The sequence below is a fragment of the Miniopterus natalensis genome, chromosome 4 (assembly GCF_054644295.1).
Source record: "Miniopterus natalensis isolate mMinNat1 chromosome 4, mMinNat1.hap1, whole genome shotgun sequence".
Lineage (NCBI taxonomy): Eukaryota > Metazoa > Chordata > Mammalia > Chiroptera > Miniopteridae > Miniopterus > Miniopterus natalensis.
Window position 1 is genome coordinate 63,750,181 of NC_142084.1, and position 19,953 is coordinate 63,770,133.

Genomic DNA, 19,953 nt, shown 5'->3' on the forward strand with positions numbered 1-19,953 from the left:
TCCCATCTGTCCCATCTCCCCGTTGTGCGTGTTTGTGACTGTGCGTATCCGGAACACCTGCACTCATGGGCCAGTGTGGCTGGTGCGATGGCCTAGGGCAGTGGTACTGGGGATCAGTGTGCGGGTCAGTCCCAGGTCTGAGGTGTTCTTCTATGACTGTCAATCTCTGTGTGTGTGTGTGGGGGGGCACCCTGCAGGCTGTGAGTCCCGGTCAGGCTCTGGATGTCTAGGTGACTCCCTAAGGCTGTGAGCATGTGGGTCCCCGTGTGTCTTATCTGGTTGACACTCGCAGGCTGTCAATGTGAGTCTGTGTTGGTGGCATCCTGCAAGAGGTGTGCTTCCTAGACACCCTATTGACTGTGCGCGTGGGTCCCGGTGACACTCTCAGGCTGTCTGTAACACGCTGTAAGCGCCCGTGTGCTTGTCTGCGCGCGTCGGTGTGCATGGTGACAGAGTGGGAGCCGAGGAGGCCGGGGCCCAAGTGCCCCTAGACGTCTGCGTGTGTGTGTGTGTGTGTGTGTGTGTGTGTGTGTGGTGTGCGCGCGTGTGTGAGAGCGCGCGCGCCGCGGAGAAGGTGGATCCGCTCCGTCCGACGCGAGCCCGCCCCGGGCTCCACGACCCGCCGCCGCGGCTGCTCGCCCGGCCTCCCCTGGAGCGGGCCGGGCAGGGGATGGAGCTGCCGCAGCCGGGGCCGGGGCGCCCAGCAGCTTGAGGAGCTAGCGGCGCGCGGGGCCCGGGGAGGCGGGCCGAGGGGAGGGTCCTGTGGACCCGGGGGGCGGGCGCGGCGCGCCCCCTCCCTCGCGCGCTCGCTCCCTCCCCCGCGCGCCCTCCCTCGCCGCCTCCTCCCGCCGCCTCCGGCCCCCCCTCGCCCGGGACCGAGCGCGCTCGCTCGGGCGCCGGCCTCGCCTCCTCGCAGCAGCGCCATGGTACGTCGCCGCCCCCACTTTCGTTTTCGCCCGGGGAGTTTTTGGGGTGGTGCGTGGGCTCCGGGCGAAAGTTGCCAGGTCTGGGGGGCTGCCCCGAGGAAGGGCTTGATGTGGGGACCCCCTTCCCTCCCGCCACCGCAGGACCCCGGGCAGCCGATGCCCCCCCCCTCGCGTTTGGGGGCGGAGCTGGCGAGCAGGGCGCAGCGGGGGATCCCAAGTGGGGGGGCCCCTCGCCCGCACCGCGGCATTGGCGGGGAGGGCGGGGCTCCCCGGAGAAGGTCTCCCCAACCAGGCCGGGCCCCCGCCCCCTATCCCGCAGGGTGGGAGGCTCCGGGAGGGCGCGGCTCGCGGCGCACGACCCCAGAGCAAGCAGCGCGCGGGGGAGCGGGGCGGGGGAGGGGTTGCCCGGCGGGACGGAGGTCGCGGCAGCCCCCGGGGGTGCCCCGGCCCGGGCGAGCGCGGCGCGCCAGCTAGCGGAAAATGGCCGCTGCGGAGAGGGGCGGAGAGCGCGCCACGGCCGCCGCCGGGCGCCTTGAACTTGGAGCCGGGAGGGCGGCCGCTCTAAGCGCCACGCAGGGGTAGCCCCGGAGCCTGCCCCCACTCAGCCTGAGCCCCGCCCACAGGCCGGGCCGCAGCGTACGCGGGATCTCAGCCCGGAGGGGTCACTAGGTCTCGGCCTCGAGCACCCCAGGCAGGCGAGCGTCAGTGCCTGCACTTGAGGGTTCCGGTGTCTGGTCCGCGGGTGTCGGTGGCATTCTTACTCGAGGGGTGCGTTTGGCGGCTCTAGTGCTCCCAAATGGGTCAGCACGGGAATCCGGGCATGCGTTCGCGGGTCTGTGCGGCTATGTTGTCCGGTCCCTGTCCGTGGGTCCGTGGGTCCCGATGCGTAGGGTCTTCTCCTTTATGTGTCTGCGCATCCACGTGGCTGGGTGTGTTGTGTTGCGTGTGTTAGAGCATTGTGCGGCTCTGGACAGTGTGCGTGTGTCTTTGGGTAACTGGGCGACTGTGCCGTGTGTCCCTGTGGGATGGTGCTGTGAAGCGGTGTGGCTGTGTTGTGTGTCTGGGGGTCCCCCTGTGTGACGGTTAGGAGGTTGTCGGTGAGTAGGGAACGGTGTCGTGTGGCTGCGTTCCAGGGGACAGTTGGGTGTCTCTGTGTGCAGGTGATTGGCGCTGAGTGACTATCTTGGGGATGGGTCTATGCACTCCTCTCTGCCCCTCCAGTTCCTTTTTAACTGCCACGGGGCTGCTGGGTGGGGAGCGGTGCTTCCTCTACCTTGCCAAAACCCTGTCCCCTCATCTTATCCTCAGCCCATCCCCTCCACTTCTCCCTCCTTCGGGGTCCCCGGTGGGCGTGGACCTAGGTGGTCTGGGCTTGAGGTTCAAGCTCGAGGTGGCGCGGGGACGCGGTCGCTCCTTGGCAGCGCTGTCTCCCGCCAGGGTCTGCGCCTGCTCCGGGACAAGTCTGGGAGCGAGGCAGGGCTGCCAGAGAGGCAGGGCAGCGGGGAGTCCCCCCTACTGCGGAGGAGGTCCTGAGGGAGGGTTAGTAAGGAGGCGCAGGGGCTAGTTTGGTCCCAGGGGTGTGGCCAAGGAGACCCCTTCACCCCCCCCCTCCGGCTGGGGACGGTCCAGCGTGCTGCCTCCCTGCTGTTGCCTGGGACCAGGTTAGGGGTGTGGGGGAGTCGAAAGTGTTGTTTTCTGCCCTCCAGGGGAATCCCTGCCCAGGGCCTCTATATAATTTTCTAAATATGAAATATGAAAGCCCAAAGGTCAGGCCAAATCTCTGCTTTTTACTTTAAACCTGCATCCCATTTTGGGAGGGCTGTTTGGGAAGGAGGGGGAAAAGGGGTTCCACGTTGACACAGGGGTACATACACAGCGCTCAGGGTCATGCTCTTATCAGCTCCCCCACCTTCAGGCCCTTCCCCTTCATCCTCACCCTCGCCTAAACCAGCTGCACTCCGACACAGCCCTCTCGCAGCACACTCCTGTGCAGCCACACACACCCGATCTGCCCTACACCGCACTCACCTCCATCCCCACTTGTCTGCAGGTGCCCAGGGGGACACATTCATGTATACATCTTCATAAGCATACACCCATGACACACCTTTAAGAGGTGACTGGTGACACCACGCCTGTGCAATACTCCATGCACACAACCACACGGACCCACACTGACACACACAGACACAAATACACATGCACTGACAGACTGGCACCTGCATTTGTGGTGGCAGAGGGAGGAACCTAGCTGTGGGGAGAGTTGGTGGGAACTGCCAGGAGGGAAGAACAGGAATGTGATGTGCTGTGTGTCATTGTGTGTGTGTGTGTGTGTGTGTGTGTGTGTGTGCCTGTGCCTGTGTATGAATACTGGATTCTGTTGTGTGTGTGTGCTTGTCAGCATGCGTCGTTGTGTTTGGGCGTCTGTGATTATGGGCGAGTGTATGTGTGTGGTGTTTGGGGTTGTGTGTATGCTTGTATGGGTCTGTGTGTCAGTGTGTGGGTCTGTATGTGTGTGCATGTATTATGTGTAGGTCTGTGTGTGTGTCTATGTAGGGCTGTCTTCATGTGAATCTCGGTGTGTTGTGTCGCTGTCCATGTGTGACTCTGTGTCTGTGTGTGTCATGTTGGACCTATGTATGTATGAGTCTATGTATGTGAAAATCTGTGTGTGGCATGTTTGTGTATGTCTGTGTGAATCTGTGACTCGTGGTATGTTGTGTGTGTTTGTATGTCTGTGTACTGTGATTGTGCCAGCCCTAGTGTCATATCCCACCTTTACTTCTCATGACCAAGGACCTGAATGTCCCCTTCTAGAGCCTCAGTTTCTCATCTGCAAAATGGAAACACACAGGACTCCCCTTCCATGGCCAAGGAGGAATGGCATGGTTAGGACCAAGCATTCACAAGGCCTGGCCCCATGCTGTTTTCTCTGTTCTCTGGGTGTAGTGGCTGTGGTGTTACCACTTGGGCTCCTGTCCTCCTATCGTCCCTGCCTAAGCTACTCTGTGAATGCCACGCACTTTTTCAAAGTTTACTTTTTAATTACGTAAGCCATACATGAACATCTAAGGAGAGTACAAAAGTAAAAATGGAAACTTCATCGCCCCTACCCGGGCAGGACACCAATCCAGGGAGGCCCTGTTGTCATCCAGCTTTGTTTCAGCAATTACAGGTAGAACAGATACAGATTCTTGTAAAGAACACATGTACATTCCTACAAAGGATACATGTATATTCTTATAAAAGGTACATTTATATCTTATAAAGGATACACGTATATTCTTGTTTTAAAAATTCCCAGATGAGAATTTGTGTCTTCTGGCTGAGTCTACAGCAGGTGTTCTCAACCAGGGGTGGTTCTGCCCCTAGGGGACACTGGGCAGTGTCTGGGAGCATTTGCGATTGTCCTGACTGTCACGGCTGGGGGTGTTCCTGGCATGTAGTGGGAGGAGGAATCTGGTCCAGACCTTGCTTTCCCCAGCATGTCTCCTGGAGACGTCTCCATGTGGGAGCGCCTTGTTCTTGTGGAGCTGCGTAGTATTCCAGCCTGTGCCCATGTGGGGAGTGTTGAACTGGCCCCTCACAAATGGACAGACGGTGGCTGGCTCCAAATTCTCAACACTACTGCGCATGTGTATCTGGGACAGTTACATAGAAGCCTAAGAGTGAATTCTAGGGAGAGTGCATTTTTATTTTTTAACAAAGGAACTAAATTGTGCTCCAAAATGCCAGGAGCTAAATTATGCACCCCCCTTCTGGACCCTCCACACACAGGTCCGAATCCACCAGTTGCCTTTTAAAGAAACCACTATATCCAGGCCCTGTTCTAACTCTGACCAAGCTCTCACTGATTTACCCACAACCCACGGGGTAGGAACTGTCATTGATCGCCCAGTTTCACAGAGGGGGAAGCTGAGGCACAGGGAAGGTTAAGCTGCTGGCTAGAAATGTAGATTCAGGTTGCAACCTTGCAGCATAACTGGCTTGCTGTGGACCTACTATGTGCACTGCAGGGGCCTCCCTTTCCTGAACTGTGGGAAATTTTATATATATATATATATATATATATATATATATAAAGGGGTAGGCAAAAGTAGGTTTACAGTTATGAGTACGTGAAACAGTTTATCCTTGTGTTATTTATTAATTATTGTATTATAACTGTAAACATACTTTTGCTAACCTGTGTGTGTGTGCATGTGTGTGTCCATATATATGTATATGGTTGCTGTTAGTAAACTTGCAGAAGGTTCTACCATCCAGCTATCTGCAGTCTTCCAAGATGCATCCTAATGTTGCTATCTCACAGATGTGGAAATTGAGGTTCCAAGAAGGGCAGTCTGTGCTCTCCAAACTTTACCTTAGAAAGGAACTTCAACTGCTACATAAGATTGCAGGCAGGGTGGGAATGGGGCAGCACTCTGAGGAGAATCCTCATAAATCTACTTTAACTTTTAAATGTCTGTGAATTGGGGTTTCTGCCATCTACATGTTCCTGGCATTTTTTTAAACAATAAAATATTGCTTTATTTTATTATTTTTAATATATTTTTATTGATTTCAGAGAGAGGAAGGAAAAGGGAGAGATAGAAACATCAATGATGAGAGAAAGTCATTGATTGGCTGCTTTCTGCACACCCTGCTGGGGATGGAGCCCGCAACCTGGGCATGCAACCTGGGCATGCGCCCTGACTGGGAATCGAACCTTGATCTCCTGAATCATAGGTCGATGTTCAACCGCTGAGCCACACCAGCGGGGCGAAAAATTGCTTTATTTTATGTTGGTATTTGGGTTCGTAGACACCTGCCTCCCCCATTCATCCTGGGGTTTGAAATGTCCACACAGCTTCACAATGGGGGTTTTAAAAAACATTTGTGAAGTGCTCACGATGTGCTAAGCACTGTTTGAATAACCCTCAGCCGCATGCAGTGAGGAGCTTATAGTGACCAAGGAATATGTGCTGCGTATAAATCCTTCCTCCTAGTCCAGCACTGGGGCCCTGGACAAGTGGCCTGGGTTCTGTGGGCCTCAGTTTTTTCCCCTGTAATACAGGGAAATATCAGAGTTGCTGGCATCTTTCATGTCCCTGGGCATAGGGAAGCTGCCCCAAGTTGGTAACAGGGTGTCATTGGCCTCAGGATGTTCAGAGAGACTAGTCAAAATGGCCAAGCTTTCTAACAGTGTCTCAGTACACTTTTGATAGGAAGTCAAGGCTCTGCTAAGTAATATTATCCTTGTGCCAAATCATCCCACAGGGTGGACACTGCTAGGCCACTTTACAGCAATGGACACCAAAGGATGGAAGCAAGGGACAATGTCCCCCTAGTCTTCGAGGTGGGAAGAAGAGCTTAGGCAGCCTCTGAGCCAGGCTGGGAGGATTAGTCAGTGAACCCAGGAGGGGAGAGGGGGAGAGTTGAGGTCAGGGGTTGAGGCCAAGGTCATCAGGCACCCAGAGGACTCAGACTGGGGGAGGGCAGGTCTGTGCTTAGTTATTCTAGAGGGAGAACAATGGAGCTTGAAGAATGTGGGCTACTGGGCCAGATGGCCTGGCTCCAAACCACTGTGCCTCAGTTTCTAGATCCTTGAAATGGGCACATGGCTATGGTCGGTGGGAATCAATGGATACCTGGGAAGAGAATGCAAAGGTTTATCTGGCCAGCCTGAGGTTCTGTCTGGACATTTTCATCCCGGGGTGCTGATGAGACATATAGGGGAGGCCAAAACCAGCCCCCTCCCCAGTTACCCTTTGGTGATGGGGAAGGAGGAAAGAGCAGATTCCTGGAGGCTCCTGGTTTAGCTCCGGTCCCTCTGGCCAATGAGGGCGCTGTTGTAGCCAAGCAGCGTTGCCCGGGCACTGCAGACCCTGTCTAGCTTTCCGGGACCAGGGGTAGGGGCTCTGGGGACCCCCTCTCCTACCACACACCTCAGTACGTACATCTTTAAGGGGAAAGCCGCGCAGCGCGGCCTCTGCACACGTCACTGCTTCATTCTCCACCTCCCCCCCCCCCCCCCTTGGCTCCTTTCTCCAACTTCCCGGCCAGCTCCCGGCTGGTTTGGGGGGGGTCTTAAAATTCACCTCCGGCCCCCAAATGTCCAGCAACAGCCCAGCGTCCCCTCCCCACTTGACTTGGGCGTACGGTCCTGGGGGACCCTCTGCGGTCTCATTGCGTATGGCAGCGGGTCCCCATCCGGTGTTCCGAGCCGAGTGGCTAAAAATTCGTTGCAATAATGGGGTTCATGAGGCATGAGGGGAGCGTCTCTCTTTCCTCGTTCGCGCTCTTTTTTTCCCTCGGTTCTTTGAAAGTTGGATGTTGAGAAGTGGGAGGTTCGGGTGGGAGGGGAGAGAAATTGGGGTGGGAGGGAGGGAATAGGTTGCCAGAGGGAGGAGAGACAGAGACCCAGAGACGGAGGAGGGGAGAGGGAGAAGGGGGGGCAGGAAAAGAAGAGAGTGGGAGAGAGAGACGCAGGAGAGAGGGAGGGAGAGAGCGGGAGGGAGGAGGGAGGGAGACCGAGGGAGGAGGCGGCGAGGAGCGCGCGCCGGCCGCGGCCGCGGGGGGGGGGGGGGGGTTGGAAAAATGACTCAGTAAGTTCAGCGCGCCCGCTCCGGCCGGCCCTGCGCCTCCCGCCGCGCCCGGGATGTATTCGTCCCCGCTCTGCCTGACCCAGGTACGCCCCCCACCCGCGCCGCCTGAGCCCCGGCCCCAGCCCTTCGGCCCCCGCATCCAGGCCCGGGAGTTTGGAAGCCCGTAGAGGCGGGACGGAAAAGGCACGCGTCCCTCTGGCCGCCCGGGCCGGATGCCGCGACCCAGGACCAGGACCGGTGGGGGATGGGCTGGTTTGGGACCCCCCTCCTACCCCCGCGGACACACCCCGGACTCCTGCTCCGCGGCTACCCCCGCCGTGCCCAGAACCTACCCCCCTCCCGGACGTGGGGCTCCGGTGCAGGTTCGCCCACCCCTGTGCAAGACCAACTCCCTCACCCACTCGGGAAGGTCTGAGGGGCGCCCCCAAAGACAGGGCTCTGCGTGAACCCCGTGCCTAGGCCAGGGCCTGCCTCTAAGAGGAATTGAGGGGATCCAGGCTGGCCCCTGGCCTCCCCAGCACTCTTGACGTGTTCCTCGGATCCTCTCCCCGCCAAGGTTGCGCCCCGTCACTCCAGCCCCGGCCGCCTTTCCCCCCATTATTGGCCCACGTGTGCGTGGAGGGGGGGGAGGTGCACGAACTTGGAGGCACCAGCGGTGGGAGGAGGGGTGCTCGACGTCCCGGCTAAATCTCCCGCTCCTCCCCACCCGCGCTCCAACCACCGTCCCGATGTTTTCCCTGCATCGATTTGGGGATTATTGAGCCGCAGCCGCTGCCGGGAGGAGCCGGGAGGAGCCGGGAGCAGCCGGGAGGAGCTGAGAGGAGCCCTGAGGAGCCGGGAGGAGCCGGGAGGAGCCCGGAGGCCGGTGCTCTGGGGTCTGGCGGGCACTGCGGCGCTGCTCACGCCCTCGCCCGCCGGCACCTGCCCCTTCCCCTTCCCCTGCCCCCTCCCGCAGCCTTTCGCCCCTGGCCGAGCTCCCTGGCTGCCTAGTGGGCCCTGGTGCAGTGACGGGGTGGGGAAGCTGCCCTTCTCCAGGCCGCACCCCGAACGTCCCAGCTCCCTCACAGACAACACCCCCTTGGTTCTACTTTCCTGTTTTGCCCCCCCACTCCTTGTCTTTGAGTGTCTGTACGCCAATAAGGTTCTGGCCTCAGTTTCTCTTGAGGTGACATGAGGCTAAGACAGGTTCTGGAGAGAGGGGGCAGCATGGGCTCCTAACTGTAAAGTGCAGTCCTGGATGTCCTGAGGAGCACTGTGTGGGGAGTACACAGATGCCCAGCTTGGGCCCCAGAGACTGTCAGTCTCTGCCAGGGGCCCCCCATCATGATCCTGGGGTCCCCCTCATTCACAGTAGGATCTTTGTCACTGGCCTCCTCCAGCACCCACTGAGGAGTTCCTGGCCCCAGGCAGAGAGATAGTGAGGGCTGGTGCTGAAGGGGTCTCAGGCTTGGCCTACCCATGATCCCCTGGGTGACCTTGGGCAAGTCCCTGCCCCTTTCTAGGCCTCTAGTTTCCCCCTCTGAGCAACTTTTTTTGGGGGTCCCTCAAAATAATCAACGCTGGCCCACCTCATTCTCCCAATATCCTGAAGTTCCCCAATAACAACTAGGGTTCTAGTCCAGTTGCTGTGTGACCTTGGGCCTTAAGGGGGTGGGTGGCCTGGGTGGCTCTGGGTGCCCCTGCCCCCTCCGCTCTTCCTTCACACTCCCTAGAGCCACAGGGGGAGCCAGGCAGAGGAAGGCTATTCCAGGCGAGGAGGTTGGAAGGCCGCCTGTTGTCACTGCGCCCTGGAATTCCCCCATCAGGACGCCTCAGGAGACAGGCCTCCATCCACGTTGCAGAGAGGGGGTGGCGGGGAGAACCAGAGCCCTGGCATCACCCATGAACTTGGGCACTCACTGTCCCGCTTTCCCCAGGAGCAGGGCAAGGATCAGGCGGCTCTCTGGTAGAAACCTGAAATCACAAAATTCAGGGGTTGCTGGGTGTAAGGAACAGGGAGACAAGGAGACAGAGACAAGCAGAGAGAACCAGAGTGCTCCTGCTGGGGTGGGGAGGGAGCAGCCCAAATGCAGGGGTCCCCTCCTGTTATTCTCCCATGTGCCCTCCCCCACTCTGGAGGGGAGTCCCCCCAACTCCCTCTCAGGTATCCTCCTAGCCTCAGTTTAATCCCTGCAGCTTCTTGCAGGCCCAGCATGGTCTGGAGTCTCCAGCTTGGGGACCTGGGAGGACCCTAACTGCCCCTACAGGACCCCCACCCCTGGCTTTCTGGCTGAGTCTCCCTAATCTGCCCCCACCCTATTTTTCTCTATCTTTATCTCTCCCTCCCCCTATCTCTCTGTCTCTGGCTGTATCTCTCCATCTCCGTCTCTCCCTGTCTTTCTCTGCCTCTCTCTTTGTTATTCCATGTCGATCTGTTCCTGTCTTTGTTGTGTCTCTCCCCATCTCTCCTTGTTTCTCACCATCTTTCCCCTTTTTGTCTATGTCTCTCTCTCCTTACACCATCTGTCTCTCCCTCTGTCTCTCTGTCTCTGAGCCTCCATGTCCCCCCTTGACGACTAATTTTACAACCTGAGTCCAGCCTAAAATAGCTCCCTTCTAGCTGATCCCACCCCATCCTCCTAGGAGCTGAGACTGGCTTGGGGGGAGGGGGCAGCTCCAGTGCCAGCCACCCTGTGCCCCTGCCCTGCCCACCTAGGGGGGGATGGTGGCCCTGAAGGATTCTGGGAGCCCCATCCCTCTTTCAATGGTGGTGACTCAAGCGCTTTTTCACTTTTACTCTTAAGAGGAACTGTGTGGAGCAGCCGTTACTTCCATAAATCCTGCCAGCGGGAAGGCCGGCCTCCCTGCGCTTGCCCCGCTCTGGGCCTCCCTCCCTGCCTCCCTCCTGCCTGCTGCCACCGCCACGTTAGTTATTCCGGGTTTGGGGCCAAATCTCTCTTGGCTGCAGTGCCCAGGATTCCCCGGGGCCACAGCCAGTGCAGCTGCCAGGGCCCCCTCCCTCATTCATTCATTCTTTCCTTCATTCTTTCACCTGGGTCCTTCTCAGGGAGGCACTTTTTTACTGCCATTTCTCCAGAAGGGAGACTGAGTCTGGGAGAGGGCCCCCAACTTTTGTTTGATTTAATAGATGTTCATTAAGCGCCTTTCATGAGGGTGGGGGGAGGCAGAAGGCAGTGAGATCTAGGCCTGGTATGGGCTCTGCGGGGGTCAGGCTTCCCCAGCATCTCTGGGCTGAAAAAGGGGCCAAGATCAGAGAGGACCAGGGCCCACCCAGGGCAGCACAGCATGGCAGGGGAGGCTGGGGGTTAGAGCCACTTCGCACGTGGTTGGCTGGCCACACCTGGGCAAGTGGGCACTCCCTGTGTACCCCCCACCCAGGACCTGATGGCCTCTGTTTAGATCCTGTAAAAAGCACAACCCCCCTCCATGTCTGTGTCTCTCTCAGTCTCTCTTCATGTCTGTACTCTCCCCCCTCCCTTCTCTGCGGTAGAGGTGCCTCAGCACCAGGGCCCAGTAAATCTGCTGGGATTCTAGCCTAGTCAGCACTCTCTCTCTCTCCTTCCCTCTCTTTCTCTCTCCCTTTCCTCTCCCTCTGTCCCTCCCTCCTTCCTTCTTATCTATCTCTCTGTCTCTTTCCCTCTGCCTCTCTGTCTCTCCCTCTCCCTCTGTCTGTCTGTCTCCCTCTCCCTCTGTCTGTCTCTCTTCTCCCTTCCTGCCTGAGCCTCCCTCCCTTCCTGTCTCATGACAAATGGATGGGAAATGCTGAGTCCTGGGGCCTCCTGCCCCATGCAGCCCCTGCCCATGTTCACACACCTGGGTGCATGTTGACCTGTGGTCAGTAGTGCAGGGGCACCCCCACACTCCCATGCGCACTCACTGACACCACATCTGTGAGGACAGAGCCCTGCCCCACCTCAGATGTGCCCTAAGGTAGGGGGGTAGGTAGCAGAAACCTAGTGTGGCCTCAGACCTCCATGCAAATCTTGCTCAGGAGGCTCAGAAGGGAGTTCTCTTTCCAGCTGTGTGACTGGGTGGGTGACCTAATCCTTCCAGTGCAATGAAGTGACCAGTAACCTTCAACTCCTCAGGCTGCCTAAGGATTCAGGGAAGCAGGACACCTCTGAGGCACTGGGCACAGGGCCTGGCACATAGTCAGTACCCATAAATATTTATTGCATGAATGAATGGGTGAATGGATGGGTGGTTCTGTCAGTTGAAAGAAGGCACTTGAGTCTCCCTGAGCCTCCGCATCTCTTACTAAGTCCCCCAATTCTTCATCCTTCACACAGTGCCTGGTATACAGTAGGCACCAAATAACTGGATAGTAGGGACCCCACAAAAACTAGAACTTTGACCCACAAGGGTTTTTCTGTTGAACTTGCTTCCAGGCCCAGCCCCGTCCAGGGTCTTCCCAAGTTTGGCCAGAACAAGTGGCTACTAGCAGCCTTTGTTAGCTGGGGTGTGTGAATGGGGCTAACAGGCAGAGCATGAGATTGTCCCTTCACTGATCAGGATTCTGGAGACACGACAGTAAACAAAACAGATCAAATTCATCCCATTAGAGGGGCTGCAGTCTTGAGGTGGGGGGAGAATGGGCAGGAAACAAGGTGACAGAGCAGGACCAGGCTGCCTGGAGTGAGCCTCCCCAAGGAGGAGGTGGTAGTGCATTTGTCCCAGGATGGAGCAGGGGAAGGGAGCCACACAGAATTCAGAGAGCTCATACAGAATGCAGAGTGAGCATCATTGGGGAGACCCACTGATGGGGTCAGACCTCGTGCTTAAGGGCCCCAGCAGTGGGGTTAAGGAGTCAGGAGGTCCACAGTTGTAGGGACTCAGGTTGAAGTCCCAGCTCTGCTTCTTCCTGGCTGTGTGACTTTGGGCCAGTGGCTTCAATGCTCAGTGCCTCAGTCTCTCCTTCCAGATGGCGGGCACAATAAATGCTCAGCCTTCAAAAGGCACAACCTTGCTCCTTGTCTCTCTTGAATACCATGACCCTCTGGCTCAGTCCCCATCCTCTTCCTTGGATACCAGAGAGGGAAGTCAGAGGGAAGGTGAGGGCTCACACTCACCTGTCATTTTGGTAGGGGGTTTTCACTCTCTGGTCCGTTTACCAAAATTCCTCCCCTCAGCCCATAAGGTCCTGCACCACCAACCTCAGTCCCCTCCCTGCTATCACCCCCTCTACTTTCCCTCTTGTTCACTCTGCCGTAATTTCACTGCCTCCTTGCTGTTTTCATAAAACATTAGACTCAGTCCTACCTCCAGACCTTTGCATGTGCTGGCGCTATTTTCTCTGGTTGGAAAGCTCCTACTCTGGATTGTCATCTTTCAGGTCTTCATTCAAGGGTCCTATCCTCTGAGAGACCCTTCCTGGCTACCCCCAGCTAAAAAACAACCCCCAAGGGATTCCCTGGCCCCCTCAAACTCCTTTAAATGTCTTCAAACCACTTAGTTCAGCGTGATGTTTTATTACATACTTGTTGGCTTGTTTAATGTCCATCCCTGCCCCAGATCAGGATCTGGGTGAGAGCCAAGCCCAGGTTACTGCTGGATCCTCAGCACCATACATGGAGCTGGCACACAGTAGGCACTCAGTAAATGTTTTTTGAGCAACTGAATGACTCTCTCCCTCATTAGATAAGAGCTGTTCATAAACTCTGATGCTCTGAGCTTGGGGGGAGGAGTGACCCTAGGTTTGGGACCCTAACTCTGGTGCCAGATGGGTCTGTGTTCACATATGAGCTCTGCTGTTTGCCATTTCACCTGGGCTTAACCTGGAGAAGGGTACATTGCAATCAGGGCTTTGAAGAATACATAGGAGTTTGGGTTAAGTGCTTATTAGGTGGATAAGATAGATTCTCAATGTTTGTTGAATTGTTGAGTGAATGAAGGAGAGAGAATCCTTCCCAGAACACTTTTGGGGTGGGAATTTGAGTTCCATGTGCTGGTTTGTTGCCCTCGACTGCCAGAGTGGGATGGATACAGGGAGGCCCAGGGAGGGGTACAGCCCAGTGCATAATTGTTCATCCAATCCATAGGGCCCAGCAAGGGCTTGGACCCAGGTGCCTACCTCCAAGCTGCTGCTATCTTCTTTGGCCAGGAAGTCCCAGTGGATCAAGTGAGGGTTCTGGGAAAGGCCTAGCCTTGCTCTACCTCCCTCCACTCTCTGGTTACCAGGGCAATAGACAAGCCCCCCAACCCCCAACAGGCAGCAATGTTCTTTTCTGCCCGCTGTACAAAATGAGAAACTAAGGCCCAGAGTGTAGTAGTGATTTGTCCCTGGATCATACCGAAGGTGCAAATGGAGGCTGATGTCACCCGGCCTCATTCCCTCACAGGTGCTGCCTGGCAATGAGCACCTCAGCCCTGGGACTTAGGGCTGGAGAATGAAGAAGAGCTGGACTCAGACCCCACAGCGTGTGTGGTCCAAGCCAGGTCTGAGGGAACCCTGAGGAGAACAGGAAAGGCTGCCTGAAGGAAGGAACACTGGAAAAAGGGCTTTGAGTGATGTGTAGGAGTTTGGGAGGGTTCTTAGCGTCTAGCTTGCTTTGGCGCTCTCCTATGCCATGTCAGCCAGTGAGGGCATTGGGAGGTGCCTGCGGAAGAGGCCTTGGTTGTTGCAGGTCTTGTGGGACAAAGAGAGTGACAGGCCTGCCTCTCATCTGGCCTGACCTCCCTGGGAGGACAAGGGAGGATGGGGCAGCAGGTCCATGACCCAGTTAAGGACTGTTTGTCTTCTTTCCGCCAGGACCAGCTAGGGTCACTGGTGACGTGGGCTCCCACCCCTGTTCGCCTCCCTGGCACCTTTCCCCAGAGTGTAGAGATCAGAGAGGGGGAAGAAGGGGAGGCGGGCTCAGAGAGGGAAGGAGCTGGAAAATGGGTGGGGGCTCAGAGAGGAGGTGCCCAGACCAAGAAAAGGAATTGAGAGAGAGGGGCTCAGAAGTGGGGAGGTGCTCAAAGAGAAAGGGCGTCAAGGAGAGGAGGAGTCTGGGAACTGTAGCCTGCCCCTGCTGGTTGACACCCCAGCTCCCTCTTATCAGGGCCACAGTAATCACCAGAACTTGGGTGACAGCCACAGCCCAACGTCCACACCGTTGCCCTGGCATCCCCTCCACATTACAGTGACCTGTGCCTCTATCGGTTCCCTGTCCCCAGTTCCCCAGTCAGATGGCCTGGGCTGTGGTCCTGGCTCTGCTGACTGACTGTGTGACCATGGGCGAATGGCTCCCCATCTCTGGGTCTGGCACGTCAAGTGGCATCCAGGCACAGGACAGGCAACTCAAGTTGGACAGGGACTGGCAGGGGATGGGCCCCTCAGTCCTCCCTCTGCCTCAGCAGGCCAACACAGTTGTTTCACTTCAGGGCACATTGGAGTAGGGAGCTGGGCACACAAGCCGAGCCCCCTGTCATGCCACCCTGGCAAGGGCAGGACACTATTTTCAGAGCATTGGTAATAGGTGAAATCTGAGGTCATTCCCCTCCCCCAAGCACCCCATGGCCAGAGATGACTCAAAGAGAAATGAAGCACAGAGCAGGGAGGGTGTGCCCATCAGGGGTACCATGAGCATCCAGGCCTGGAGGTGGGACTGAGCCCAGCCACACCCATCTAGAAAGCAAACCAAGATCCCAGAGCAATTGTCTCTCTCTTTGAGACCCCAGCCTGGCGAAAAGCAGGCTGTTTTGAGAAAGGGACCTAGCCCGGCCGGGTGTGGCTCAGCGGTTGAGCGTCTACCTAGGATCCAGGTGATTGGGGTTTGATTCCTGGTCAGGGCACATGCCCGGGTTGCGGGCTAGGCAGCCGATCAATGACTCTCTCATCATTGATGTTTCTAACTCTCTCTCTCCCTCTCCCTTCCTCTCTCTGAAATCAATAAAGATATATTTAAAAAAAAGAAAAAAGAGAAGGGACCTGATGGCCTTTGTGGAGGTGGGAGTCCTGGGTTCTTATCCTCTCTTAGGCCCTGAGAGTGGGACCTAGTCCAGGTCTCCACCCTTCTCTTAGCCTCAGTTTCCCCATCACACAATGTATAGCAAAGCCTTAGGCCTTTTCCTGCCCCCTGGAAGATTGCAAGCAACCAAAATAATTGTAACAACATCAATAATAATAGTAATAGCTAGTGCAGCGTTTTGAGAGCTGGGCAGATAATGGCATTCATAAGCCAGGAGGAAATATCACCCCATTCAAGAAGCCTAGCATAGTCCTGCAAGAGTGGGGAGCTAGGACTGATATTTTTCTTCTGTCTTCCTTTCTCCTTGAATGTCTCACTCCTTGAAGCTGAGAAACCAAGTCTTGGATGTTCTGCAGACTGTTTCCCTTGCTAGGAAATGGAGAGAATGGATGCAGTCCTTACATCCCTATAGAAGGGGATGGGGCTTCCCATGTGGTTCTCTGAGGGGCCCCACTGGGGATGCTGCTTTCATGGGCGAAGTCAGATGAGTGTGGGGTCCAGTCCTAGCCCCTCATGACTGGGTCCCCTCTTGGGGCGTCTGTTTCCTCATTGTGGGCCCAGCAACACTAATTATGCACAATGGGGGTGGGGGTTGTTGATGTCATAGCTCTGGCCAGGTCTCAGCCTCCCTAGGCCTCAGTTTTTCCATTTGTGGAATGGGTCTGTGGTGAGGGGGAGGTGAACTGGCCCCCAGGGGCCCCTCTTTGTAGCTCTGAACCTCCAGGGCTGAACTCTCCTGTCCCTAGTGTATTTTGACCTGTGTCTTGGGCCTCAGCTTTCCTGGCCCCTTCAATGGGCCAATGCAAGAGCCCTCACCCTTTCATCAGCCCCTGGCATCCAGGGGTCCTAGTCTTGGCCTGTGGGCCTCAGCCAGTCCCATCTGCACATGTGTTCTTTACAAACAGCCCCTTGTCCTCATTTTTTACATCAGTGCCAAGGGCCAGTAGAGGCAGCCCTGGACCTCCATCTAGTGTCAGCTTCCTCTGTTGAGCAGTTGGTCTGAGAAAGGAGCCCCAAGCACTATTCTCCAAGCCTGGTTTCTCCTGCAGTCATTGAAGACCTACTGTGTTCTGGGCCTGCTCTCAACATTAGAGCTCACACACACAGCCTGGGGCTGGATGCCAGCCATCTGTTTTTGTCAATAAAGTTTTATTGGAATACTGTTCTGCTCATCATTTACATCTTACCTGTGTTGCACTTACAGTGCAGAGTGGAGTAGTGGCAACTAAAGTATTCACTATCTGGTTCTTTATGGTACTTTGAAACCGCAGTTAGAAGGCAGAGAATGGATCCATGACATCCTCATTCTCCCAACCTCAGTTTTCCCATCTGTACAATGGGTCCCCATCAGCCTCCACCTGGGACCCTCAGCCTGTCCTGTTTTGAGATTCAATACAGTTTTTCACGAATGTCTTCCTTGGCCTGGACTTCCCGTCTAGTCCAAGCCTTAGTTTCCCCATATGGGCAGTTGGTTCTCGCCTGTCCCCCACGAACTTCTGCTAGGTCCCTTCAGCTTTCCCCAGGGTGTGGAGGGGTCTGCAGTGGCCCCTGCCCACATCTGCCTGGCCCTCTCCCCCACCCCTTATTTTGTTTGCCTGGGGGTCCCGGTCCTCAGTCTTCTGGTTGGGGCAGTGGGTCCCCTGTGTCCAGCGCCTCCTGACTCCCCGCCTCTCCTGCCCACAGGATGAGTTCCACCCGTTCATCGAGGCGCTGCTGCCTCACGTGCGCGCCTTCGCCTACACCTGGTTCAACCTGCAGGCGCGAAAGCGCAAGTACTTCAAGAAGCATGAGAAGCGGATGTCCAAGGATGAGGAGCGAGCGGTGAAGGACGAGCTGCTGGGCGAGAAGGCGGAGGTGAAGCAGAAGTGGGCGTCGCGGCTGCTGGCCAAGCTGCGCAAGGACATCCGGCCCGAGTGCCGGGAGGACTTCGTGTTGGCCATCACCGGCAAGAAGGCGCCTGGCTGCGTGCTCTCCAACCCTGACCAGAAGGGCAAGATGCGCCGCATCGACTGCCTGCGCCAGGCTGACAAGGTGTGGCGGCTGGACCTGGTCATGGTCATCCTCTTCAAGGGCATCCCCCTGGAGAGCACCGACGGCGAGCGCCTGGTCAAGGCGGCTCAGTGCGGCCACCCCGTGCTCTGCGTGCAGCCGCACCACATCGGAGTGGCAGTCAAGGAGCTTGACCTCTACCTGGCCTACTTTGTGCGCGAGAGAGGTGAGCTCAAAGGAGATGGGATGCACCTATCTTCCCACCCAAGGGGGAAGGTGGGCTCAGGCAAGGTCAGAGGGAGGAGGCAACATATGTCAGGTCTGATGAGAGGTGGGTCTAGGCGTAGTTCAGAGGAGGAGGCAGACCAACAGGAGGTCTGAAGGGGAAAGCAGACCCATGGGCAGTCTCGGGGTTGGTGGGCCATGGCAAGGTCCATAGGGGAAGGCAGAAGAGGGAGTAGGCAGACCCAAGCAAGGCCCAAGGGAGGAGGCAACCTACAGAGGTCTGAATGGGGAGGCTGACCTTTGCAGAGTCAGAGGGAGAAGGCAGCCTGTGCGCTATAAGGGGGAGGTGGATGCAATGGGAGGGTCTAAGGGGGGCAGTGGGCCTACACTGGAGCTTGAGGGGACAGGCTCACTTGATGTGAAAGTCTAATGGTTCAAGGAGAGTCTGGGTGGGGAGGCAGGTACATCCTGAGACTCTGAAGGTAGAGGCAAACCCTGGCTTTGATGTCTGCGGGGGCTGGCATGCCCTTGAGGTCTCAGGAGATGAGACTCTGTCCCAGAAGATCTGAAGAGCAAGATATGGCCTGTTAGGAACAGGGAGGAGGACAGGAGAGTGACTGATGGGAGGCAGACAAATGGGAGACAAACAAACAATTTGATCCCTCTGGGGAAAGCTGGGAGAGTGCTGGATTTGTGCACTGTGAACACTGGTTGATTGACTCTCCGACTTCCAGTAGAGGCCCAATGGGGCACACATTTGTGCTGTGAGTGGGAAGCTGGGTGCTGTGTGACTTTAGCTAGGTCACCACCCTCTCTGGTCCTCAATGTCCCCAGCTCTGGCCCTTCCAGCTGGGTGTTTGCTGGTTCTCTGGTTCTCTGCCGGAGGTTGAGACTGGTCAGCAGGGGTTTTGAGAGTGGGGGAAATCCATGGCAGCTTCCTGGAAAAAGAGGTATGGCTGAGCTGAGTACTGCAGGATGGCTGGGCAGTGATGGGCATGGAGGTATCCCAGGTGGTCAGCGGCCTAGGCGGAGATGTGGAGGCCAGATGTGTGTGGTCCAGCCTCTCTAGGTCACAGGTGCTGGTGGCCAAAGCCAGGGCCACTGCTTCCTGTCGGTGTGTCTGTGTTCCAAATGCAGCCCTGGTGTGACTTTGGACGTCTCATTGTTCTGTGCCTCAGTTTCCCCCTTAGTACAATGGGGATAATGACCTTGCCGACTCCTAGCAATGGTATAAAGATTAGATGACGCTGTGGAGCTCCAGGTCTCCAGGGTGTATAGGAGGGAGAGCCAGGCAGAGTTTCCCTTTTTTTAAAAATATATCTTTATTTTTTAATATATCTTTATTGACTTCAGAGAGAGGAAGGGAAAGGGAGAGAGATAGAAACATCAATAATGAGTCATTGATTGGCTACCTCCTACATGCCCCCTACTGGGGATCAAGCCTACAACCCGTGCATGTGCCCTGACCAGGAATCGAACCACAATCTCCTGGATCATAGGTCGATGCTTAACCGCTGAGCCATGCCTCCGGCAAGTTTCCCAGTCTTGACCTTGGTCCCATCTGCCCCTGCCCCATCCCCACCAATAAGTAACAAGCCCACTGGGGTGGGCAGTGAAGCAGTGTTGGCAGGGTGTGGAGGCAGAGAAGTGGAGAAGGTGACTGTCGAAGGCAGGGAGCAGGGGGCAGGGACTGCCTCGGCTCCTTACCATACAGGTCCAGATCTCCCCCTCCACATTCATCCTCTGCACCCAGCCCCACCCCCACCTTCTCTGAGCTGAGCTGATAAAATTTTGAAGCAGAGTTTTCTGCCAGCGTCAGCATAATCTCTGGGCTCCTACCCTCCCCCACCTGGCCCCCTCCCCCTCTCAGCTCAGCATGCAAGCTCGGCCTCCAGGCCTCCCCAGACACCTTCAAGCCCCACTGCTGGCCTTTGCCAGCCAGTCTGGTCAACCTCCTTGAATGAGGGCCAGGAAAGGTCAAGGCTGCACCTTCCCCTGCTTCCAGCCGACTCTATTATCCCAGGGGAATCCCTGTTCAACTGGACCCAGCTGACCCAGCCCCAGCTGGCCTGGAGTGCGGGTGGTATATGAGAGCTAGGCCTGGATTCCAGCCCTAACTCAGCTGCCTGCTGCTGGGTGATCCAGGACAAGTCGCTTAACTTCTCTGTGCCTCGTTTTCTTTTCTATAAAATGGGAAGCTCAAAAGTAGCTGCCGGTAGGAACATTGGATGCTCATGGTTGTTGAAGACAAGTACTAGGCACAGGGCTAGGGCTCCA

The 19,953-nt window shown here is 56.6% G+C and overlaps 1 protein-coding gene across 3 annotated transcripts in view; it reads left to right on the top strand.

The window, feature by feature from the left end:
- Nucleotides 1-7,518: 7,518 nt before the first annotated feature.
- The window catches only part of NFIC (nuclear factor I C), a 56,548-nt gene continuing 44,113 nt past the window's right edge, over nucleotides 7,519-19,953 (top strand). For all 3 annotated transcript variants that reach the window (XM_087816637.1, XM_087816635.1, XM_087816636.1), the window contains exons 1-2: nucleotides 7,519-7,596; nucleotides 17,146-17,677. In XM_087816637.1, the coding sequence (XP_087672763.1) occupies nucleotides 7,567-7,596; nucleotides 17,146-17,677 (562 nt within the window). In that variant the 5' untranslated portion in view covers nucleotides 7,519-7,566. The remainder of the gene's footprint in view (nucleotides 7,597-17,145; nucleotides 17,678-19,953) is intronic.